Source organism: Epargyreus clarus, unplaced genomic scaffold, assembly GCF_041222505.1.
Source record: "Epargyreus clarus isolate Ecla_fem2 unplaced genomic scaffold, WU_Ecla_fem_2.2 ptg000008l, whole genome shotgun sequence".
NCBI lineage: Eukaryota > Metazoa > Arthropoda > Insecta > Lepidoptera > Hesperiidae > Epargyreus > Epargyreus clarus.
This window is the reverse complement of record NW_027332216.1, coordinates 12,201,084-12,211,149: the sequence shown is the minus strand read 5'-3', so window position 1 is coordinate 12,211,149 and position 10,066 is coordinate 12,201,084. Positions and strand designations below refer to the sequence as shown.

Genomic DNA, 10,066 nt, shown 5'->3' with positions numbered 1-10,066 from the left:
ACAGGATGCCTACCTGGGGGTAGTTCTGTTTTAGAAATAATAGTATTATTATACTAATGGGGATGATAGCAGAAAAGAGAAATAGTGTTTTACAATTTTTATTTTCCAAATTTAAATACAAATTCTCGTGACAAATTAATCTATAAATCTCCAATATCGTACTTGTATAAATCTAAATTGATTAATTTACAGTGCCGCTACATAACTAATTGTTCGAATATTTATATTTATATCCTAACCGACTTAACAATACAATAAAATACAAAATGGATACATTGAAAACTAGTGTACTTTAGACATTTCAGCCGTGATTACTAGGAGACAAATGTTCCACAATACATGTATACATGTTACAAGGTCGCCAGACTAATGTCTCATAAATGCTTAATATCAATATTTTATATATCAGTATTGTCTTAAAACTTGATAGAATGGGACAAAACGTGAAATATCTAAGACATTGCTATTGAATGGCTTAAGGGCTTAATGGCTTAAGGCTTACTCACTCATATAGCGGTTTTAAAGGTAAAAAAAATTTAAAGAATAAAATTTTAATTACTTCTCGAGATGAGGTCCTTTCACATGAGGTCTATAAAGGTATCTTGTAACACATGTCCCCTAGTACGCGAATTATAGGACGGATTTTAATTATCAGTCACATTTATATATCAAAAATTGATAATAATATGGATAATTGAATAATGTCAAATTTACAATAAATGTGATAAGTTCATGTGATATTTTACCTTGCATTGGTTGAAAAAATATTTCGTATCAATATTAGATTGAACTACATACTTAGCTAAACCTATTTTTTACGATATGTTTATTCTAATATTCATATATGTAGTACGGGATCATCCATAAAATACCTCACAAGTGGAAGAAAAGGTCTCAAAAAACTTATTATATTAAGGAGTTGAGGACTTGATCTTCGTGACGTCACTAATAAATTTTTTATCATGGACATATTTTACCGATTAAATATGTCGAAATCTCTGATGTCGAATATTTACTTTAATAATAATTAAAGTTTTTAAACAACTTAACTTATGAAACTAAAATTTGTAAGTTTAATCATTTTTAAGTCTAAAAATAATTAAATGTCAAAACTAAGTTTGCAAATGCATGATCACAAAATAGACTACATCACAAAACAAAACAATATTTATTTGATTATTGATTGTTGAAGGATTATAAAATGTACGTAACGTATTTTATGGACGCCCCCTTAAAATGAGCATTGTTTAGAAGGCACTAATATACCAATCCATTCCACATTCACCCACCATGACGTTACTGAAATAATGATTACATCTTACGAGGGTCCTACGCTATACGATTTGTTGCGATACGCTATGGCGGAGTCGTGGACGCGTCGACTTACTGCTAACGAAATGGGGAGGGCGGCCCAAGGACCATACAGATGGCGCTGTCACTGCAACCTAATCAGCTAAATTAAATGTGACTTTCGTTTTCTTATCAATAATTGTGACAAATATATGCAAAATACAAACCTGTCTTTTCTATGACATTAATATTGCACGACAATTTAAAAGTATTGTAGCGCCCCTGGCGGCAGAATTTGGCAACCGCCTTCCCCATTACTAACGGTCCTACTTACCGTAAGTTCACCGCTACACGATACAATATTAACTAAATTCGTAACGGAGATATTTGTTCGAAATTGAAACGTCGCGAACCGAAGTCTCGCAAAGGCCAGTGGTTTAGAGTTTCGTAAAGCCGTGCTCAGGGACGAAGCGAGCCGTTCGGAAGTTTCCTCACTCCGTAGTAGTGGAGTATCACCCTTCGAAACGTCGCTCCGACCAAATAAAACGTGCCAATAGTAAATTATCACTCAACCAGATTCGGGCCACCCATTTAGAAAGCAGTGTATGAGATTTTGAGAGTCAAGAACTTTTGAAATAAATGGGCTGTGGCGTCATACACTGTAACGGCATTCGATCGAAACTCGTCACCATTTGATCGAGGGGGTCGCTCGCAACGCCGCGCTGACGTCAATACATAAACGCTAGAAACAGATTGTTGGTCTTCGACTGCTTCCTCACTCCCTTGCTCTCCCACCTGTACCGGTTCAGCCCGCAGCCATCGTCGTGGTAGTACGAGTACTCCGGGTAGGGGATGTAGGCGCCCGTGGCGGGGTCGATCGGGACCACGATGGGCAGGTCCGTCATCGACGCGGGCCGCTCGTACGACGAGCCGGAGTCGTAGCCGCGCGGCTCCGCGTACTGCGGGCTGGTGCTCTCCTCCTGGTTCCCGACTTCGTGGCTCTGATTGCAGACGGGCACGCTGCGGCTCGTGTCTGCAGATATATTCGAACGGGAGCGCAGCATCGGCCGCGTCGACGAGAAGTCCGTGGAGTGCTGGAGACTCTTCGAGCGGGGGCGGAGGCGCGGGGAGGTCTCGTCGATGCGCGAGAGCGTGTGGCGGCGCACGGGGCGGTACACCTTGCGCTCGCCGAGCTTGGGGACGATCTTGCGGTGCGAGTTGTAGGTGTGGAGGGAGGCGAGGGAGGGCTGCCGGCGCGGGGGGTTGCGCGCGGGGGCCTGCGGCGCCGCCACGAGGTCCCTCATCTGGTCGCGTGCTCAGTAGTTGTAGGGCCCGTACTGCGAGCCGTGGTAGTACGGCCCGGGGTACGCCTGCGGGGGCGGGTAGCCCGGGTACGCGTACTGCTGCTTTTGCGGGTACACTGGAAAGTTAAACATTAAATAAATATAGTTTTCCTTTAGGATATCCAATGGTTTATTATTACAGTGTAAACTCCATGTAACGTCACTTGATTTAACGACAAACTCTCTAATGCGTCGAAAACAATTGGCGTAGTTGGTTTAGCTTGTATTCCATACAATGATACACTCTACATAGCATTACACCCACTCTCAATAACGACCACAATTAAACAAAAAGTACCTTTTAAGTTGCTAAAATTAGTAAAAACTGCGCACCTGTGTACGTTCTTTTGTCGCTTTATTATCCTAGCCCGCAATAAACTCGACTGTCCGCATCATGCATACGAAACTTTTTAAGAAATTCGTTCTTTTGTTAACAAATTGGATTACTTGCACAAAATTATTGGAAAATTACTTCCTTTGTCACCAAGATGCCTCAATATCAGAAGATATGAATAAAATAATTAAAAAAATACAACAAAATTACTGGTGCAGCAGAAGACGTCAGACAAAAATAACAGACTACACGCAATAGCGTTCAAATAAGATTCTTTTTTATGTACATAACTACTAACACTAGACTGAAATAAACTTTTTCTTTTTCTAATTCTGATTTTTCTTCTCTCCATTTAACGACCACTCTCTATAACGCCATAAAATGCACAGTCCCTTCAGTGCCGTTAAAAAGAGTTTACACTGTATTACTTTTATGTGAATAAAAGTCAAACAGTTTTATTAACTTTTAGACTGTTACAATTCACACTTAAACTTATCCTTTCAAAAATATTTTTGTTTCGTATTGTTTTTCTTGTACACTAAGATTTTTTTCGCTACGCCTGGTTTTTTATCATTTTACTTTAGGGTTTGCCGATTGGATAATGGCACTCCGGTACATTACCACCATTACCGGTCAATAATCCTGGATCATACCACAGAATAATAAGGGTCATACCGTGACCAAACATTTGACATTACCAGTCAATGGTACTAAAATTGTCGCATCAGTGGAGGGACAATTTTCCTCGGGTGGTGTGTGTTCCCTCGGGTGATGTGTATTACCGGGCATGAGGTACTGCACGTTGAGCGCTTCCTCGCACTCGCGATCGCTGCGGTCCTTTGGAGAACCCGGAGTCCTCTACGCAGCTGAGGACGATCACCGGGGGGGTTTTAGTGCGGTAAGAATCCCATAAAACCCTGTGTCCCTCCCACGGCATCGGGTACCTTTTGAAGGTTTCCCCCTCGTTAAAAAAGGGACAATTCCCTCGGGTGATGTGTGTTACCGGGCATGAGGTACTGCATGTTGAGCGCCTCCTCGCGCTCGCGCTCGCCGCGCAGGCAGACGGCGGCGGCGGACAGCAGCACGGCGGCCAGCAGCGCCAGCGCCACGCCGCACCACGCCACCATGTACGACCAGTCGTACCACGTGCGCGAGTTAGCGCGCAATATCTGGTTTAGACGACGCGTGTGTGTTGCGGTGCGTTGGTGTGAGGTGCGTGTGTGTTGTGGAGGTTGACGTGTTTGTGGTGGATTTTAATTGTGTGTGATTGTAGTGTGTAAAAGTTTGCGTTGTGTGTATGTGTGTGTTTGTAATGTGTTAGAGATTGAGACGTGCGTTTGTGGTGAAGTTTGTGTTCGTTTGTGTTTGTAGTGTGTAAAAGTTTGCGTTGTGTGTATGTGTGTGTTTGTAATGTGTTAGAGATTGAGACGTGCGTTTGTGGTGAAGTTTGTGTTCGTTTGTGTTTGTAGTGTGTAAAAGTTTACATTGTGTAAATGTGTGTGTGTGCAACGTTGTTAACGTGTATTGAAATGAACACGCAATTTATTAATAAGAGTGACGTATGATTGTGCGTTGTGTGCAAGTTTAAGTTATGATCAATTTGTAGAATTTATTTACGAGTATGTAAAACCATAATTATATTAACCACAGTATTTTTCGTAGATTGTAAAAATGTTGAATAAGGGTTGAGTTTTAGATGATGAATGATGTGTAAAACCATGTTGTTGAATAGTCACCATATTCCACATTTTTTTTTGTCAAGAATGACAAAAACATAGGAGTGTAAATAATGTGTATAGAATAATAATGTGTATTTTTTATGTTTTGAATGTTTGCAAAATGTATAAGTTGCAAAATGTACAAGTATTTGAAATGTTTTATGAATTGTGTAATATCGTTTATTTGATATCGAGCAAAATATTTGTGATAGTAGTTTTGCCATGTTTGATGAATCCATGAAAATTATCATAATGCATGTAACAAATGATTTTATTAAGCGATGTAATGTTTCCCAAGTATTCATGTATCCGATGTATGAAAATGAATGTACATGCCAGATGACACAATTCACATTTGTGGCCGATTTGAAGAATGATTTGTACAGTCGTTCATTATTGGTATGTTTATGTACATAATGTTAATGTGAAGCGAGTTAGTTGCGTTGGCGTAAACCAGATATTATTTATATATATGATAGCGAATTAGATGTTTAATGTTAATCGCCGACGCCGCACCGCAGTAGCCACGTTTCAAAGAAACATGAAAAGAAAGAAAAAGCGTTTTGTTAGTATGACGTACTCACGTGTCTTCTTTTTAATCTTCTTTATATAAATATTTTATGTATATGATAGGTATATATAAAAATATTCAAGTACATTTACTGTGATGGTATTTGGAAACAAGGGATCATATAATTACAGTCAATATTTGATATAAATGAGGGTATCAAAATAAATAAATAAAATAAAAAATAAGTCTGAATCATACTTATTAAGGCAATTTTCAGCTAAATTAGTTGAACAGGGCAATCAATTGTGGAATGGGATATATTTGCATTCCTACATATCGTTATAAAAATATATTATTATTAACGAAATGAATATAAAAGACATCAGTGAGTACATAATTAATTGAAGGCGAGTTTATAATTTACAGAAGATTCTCGGCACCTGAAACGAGCAAAGGACCAAACCGCCAAGCGTTAACTGTCACCGCGTCACAAGATGGCGGACGCTCACAAAATGGCGGCTAACCTGGCATTATGTACTGCACGTTATTCTGTTGCTCCCGCCGCTTCTCCTTGCTGAGGCAAATGGCGGCGGAGAAGAAGAGAATGGAGCTCCCGAAGGACACACCGACGGACAACCACGCCAGGATGTACGACCAATCGTACCAAATTGACGAGTTGTTTTTTAACACCTGTTTCGGGTCGGCGGGGTTTAATACTACTTCTTAACCATACAATATTTCTAGAATCTGGACTAGATATGTTTACACAACCCACATATGTAACATTATTAAAGCAGGCTTAAAATAATAAAGAAAGAAAATTCGGTTATGCAGTAATTCTCTCAAGAATTTTACATTTGTAAACTTCTCCAAGTTGCATAAAATAATCCTGAAGAAGGACATCATAGTACCCTTAAAGTTCATGTCTTACACATTCTAATTGTCCTCTTGGAAGTGCAGTTCTAAATTTCTAATTCTAATACTTATTTCTTTGTAAAATTTCGGTTGAATAATGATTTTGGATTTCCAACCAATGTCAAAGTAGTTATTATTAGTAGCTTTGTATATAACTTACATTAGGCCACTGTTGATAGTATTCCTCGCCGACAACCTTTTCCTTTTCGTAGAACTCCACTCCGTGCCACAGAGCCATAGCGCCTGCTGCTAGTAGACCTGGAAACAATCACCACAGACCATTAGCTTTGTTTGATTTGAAATTGATCAGTATATTTCAGAAAAATCTTTTAAAGGTTGGAGTTCTATTAATACTTCTACAGCAAAACGAATTATTTAGGCAGGCTCTTCTTTATCACAAGACAAAAATATAACTCTAAATATAATAACGAATTCGGAAACAAATTAAATATCTACAAATTGTTATAACTTCAGCAACGATTAATTCCCTAATAATTAATATCAGACTTAATTTTTTTATTCTTTGTTAGAATAAAATAAAAGTATTTCTTGGTCCAATTTACAACTTTTATTATTCCCGCGCAAAATACAACTACAACGTCAAGCGTTATTTTTTTCTTTTTTATGCTAACTCACACAATCGTACCAGCCAGTGACTATATAAATGGACACTTATTATTACTTGAAATTAGCACAAAATAATTAATTAAAATAATACTATAATTAAATAATTTTAATATATTTTTAACAATTACTGATATAAAATATATCCTTCTTTTTCCTGACTGTCCAACAAAAACTTAATATAATCTTATAGCAAATGCTATACGTCTGAACATTTCTGCTCAACAATTCACATTTTTAAATAAATTAATAAATAACTTACAAGTGACAAGCATGAGGATCGCGGTGGCGGTGATGTTCCCGGGGCTGCGCTTCCAGCAGCCGACCACGCCGGTCCAGAAAGCGATGAACAGCGACAGGAAGGCCACCATGAACAGCGCAACTGTGGACCGAGCCATGTGCAACCTGGAATACATACACTTCTGGGTCAACATACTGGAGAACTTGCAAATAGTCCTCTATTTATGGATTTCTAAGGGAAAATAAACTCACTTCAGGGTTATTCTAGAAAAGTCTAGAAAATCTAAATTCGAGAAATATAAGTACTTCAAAATTAATATACAAGCTAAAAGAATGAAACATAAGAATGTAAACCTTTTTACATCCTTATTTTTCGCACAACTTAATAAAAGAACGACATATCAGCACAAAATATTTTCAAGAAACTAATCACAAAAAATGAACTAGGGCAAATTGCTAATTTATGTCGAGTTAGGAGAGAAGTAGAAATACTAAATAGATCAGAAGAATAAGTAAGAAATGCAAGTTGTGAAGTTATAAATAAGTTAAGGACGTAAAAACCAGAATATAAAAGAACGAAACTTAAGGTAAAAATATTAACTGTCGTGTGGGGTGGTCAATGAACTGCGGTAAAAATCTGTAAAATGAGTGAAAATTAATAAACTTCATACTTCAATGTGCAATGCATTACAACACAGGTTGATCGTTATAAAACATTTTCAACTATTGGGAGTCTAAATATTACCTTGTCTATGACACCGTCACAACGCTAATATATAATTGAGGAAACAATAAATCTTCAATCATCATAACTAGCGAACAATAGCCCGATCCCCGCCTGACCGTTTGTCGTATGCCCTAGTTTTCGCACAAGGCCTTGTTGCGCGATGTTCGCAGCTAGTTTGAAGCAATGACTGTATCAATTTTTTTATAAGCAACCAAACCAGATTTAATGCGAACATTGTCTGGATAACATTTGGGTGAGGTCTATAAATTACCGTTCCAAAAACCGACGTTGCAGTTTTCTTCTATCGAAGATTCAACGATGCAAATGTTTTGTTTGGAGAATTTAATCAATATAGTAACTTTATGATTCTTAAAAGGGAGGTTGAAAGCTCACATGTGAATAATGTAAATAAGTTCAATGTACTGTAGGTACTTAACCGAAAAACATATTTATACCCAACCATGTTTTGACGTTATATTATCATTAGAAATTAATGATTACTGAATTTAACGATAAAGGGGTTCTCATAACTAAACCTAGGAATTATTAAAAGACAACCATGGTAGTGGTAATAATGATACCATAGCCGAGCTACAAAGAGTCAATGAATAAAAAATATAATACCTGTTCATCGCGTCATCAGACAGTCCTTTGGTCTCGTTGTTTTCGTCCGGGATGAAGTAGTCCACATTGCTGCAGTGCGTCTCGACCGGAGATAAGTAGATCTCAACTGAAAATAACGAAACAATAAAATAAATACTAAAGCAATAATAGTCAATAATGTCATAGATACTTTAGACACCGAGAAAGAATGGAATCTGAGAGAGGATTCAAAAATATATATTCTTGAGTCATTATCATACATTTTGATCATAGAAATATCCTGTTTTCTGATGACTTTCATTCTTAACCACGCTGTTCATATAAATATGTCCAAAATTAATGACAATCTGTGAAAGTTGCCACAATATACAAAATAGACTGCCTTGCAATGTTGATAATATAATAACTAAATACCAATTTAATGAGTCATCCTAATATCCGTAGCCTGTTTCAAATGACTAACATAATTTGCAGAATTATATACCAGCAGATTGTTTACGAATGTTTCCTAAAATGTCTTATCAGTTTCTCGAATTTTCATTACTTATAAGCTTGTTATTTGAATTCATTTATTGTAATATAGTTAGTTAGTTAGTTTTTCTTGTTTAATTAAATAATGAATTATGAATATTCTACTGAATAAAGATTTATAGAGCGTGGTTAGTCGTAAAACAGATACACAATTAAATTAAAATATTATAAAAATTATATTAACAAAAGTATTTCCAGTGTCATGTGTGTAAAAACACCAGACTCCAGACCAGACAGAATAGATATCTAAATTTAACCCGTTAATAGATATCCTGATATTGAAAGCTTAGAACGAAACCTGGATCTTAGAAATAAAATTTGCGGTTTCTTACACGAATAGGTCGGCAAAAGGTTGTCCTATTTGAAAATATTACTTACGAAGGTGGTAGAACCCTTTGTGGTTCGACTCCGGCGGCACCACCGCCACACCTATTTCTACCTAATAACAGCCGTGTTAGGCGCTGCTGTGTTCCGTTTTGAAGGGTGTGGTAAGGGAGACAGACTTTTCCGACGCGTTCCAGCTTAGTCCTCAGGGGTAGCGGCGCATCTGTGGCTGACCTCAGGTAGGAATATCTAATCCTATCTGGGGTTGATTACAGATGTCCATGGGCGGCAGTAGCCACTTACCATCAGGTGGACTGCATGCTCGTCTGCTACTCTTATATTATAAATATATATATATATATATATATATATATATATATATATATATATATATATATATATATATATATATATATATATATATATATATTGCCGCCCTAATATGTCCCGTTCTTAGTCTATGCTAAGAGTAACACTGGACCTGACCACTCCCTTATATGTATGATATATCCACCACTGTATTAAACATCGTATCGTCTCAAAATTATTCAACATACGTATCACATTAAGTCTTTAATTGGATTTACAATGGCAACCAATGTCCTGCTAAGTAATTATACCTGACCTTTTTGGTGCTATCCTTGATACAACGCGTTTATTTAATATATTGCTTCCGAAAGTTGTAAAGAATTAACTTCTCAATTAATGTTGCCAAGGTCTTTATAGTAAAAATAATGAGGCGATTACAAATAAGAGCATTAAATTCATTTAGAAAAAGCGATACATTAGTGTGCAGCCTAAACTCGCCACGAGAATTAAACCCTCCTTTGTTATAACTATAACTGAAAATTACTCGTGTAATTGTACTAAACTATAAAACATTTGTTTCTTTATTCTTTCTTTTTC

The 10,066-nt window shown here is 37.1% G+C and overlaps 1 protein-coding gene across 2 annotated transcripts in view; it reads right to left on the bottom strand.

The window, feature by feature from the left end:
* Positions 1 to 2,462: 2,462 nt before the first annotated feature.
* Positions 2,463 to 10,066, bottom strand: part of LOC140744458 (uncharacterized) — a 60,984-nt gene continuing 53,380 nt past the window's right edge. The window contains exons 3-7 of one of the 2 annotated variants that reach the window (XM_073076058.1): positions 8,327 to 8,432; positions 6,998 to 7,140; positions 6,272 to 6,369; positions 5,721 to 5,886; positions 2,463 to 2,710 (exon numbers count right to left, since the gene is read on the bottom strand). In XM_073076058.1, the coding sequence (XP_072932159.1) occupies positions 2,607 to 2,710; positions 5,721 to 5,886; positions 6,272 to 6,369; positions 6,998 to 7,140; positions 8,327 to 8,432 (617 nt within the window). In that variant the 3' untranslated portion in view covers positions 2,463 to 2,606. Of the gene's footprint in view, positions 2,711 to 3,970; positions 4,137 to 5,720; positions 5,887 to 6,271; positions 6,370 to 6,997; positions 7,141 to 8,326; positions 8,433 to 10,066 lie in introns of both variants that reach the window. The other variant, XM_073076060.1, reaches the window with a different exon arrangement.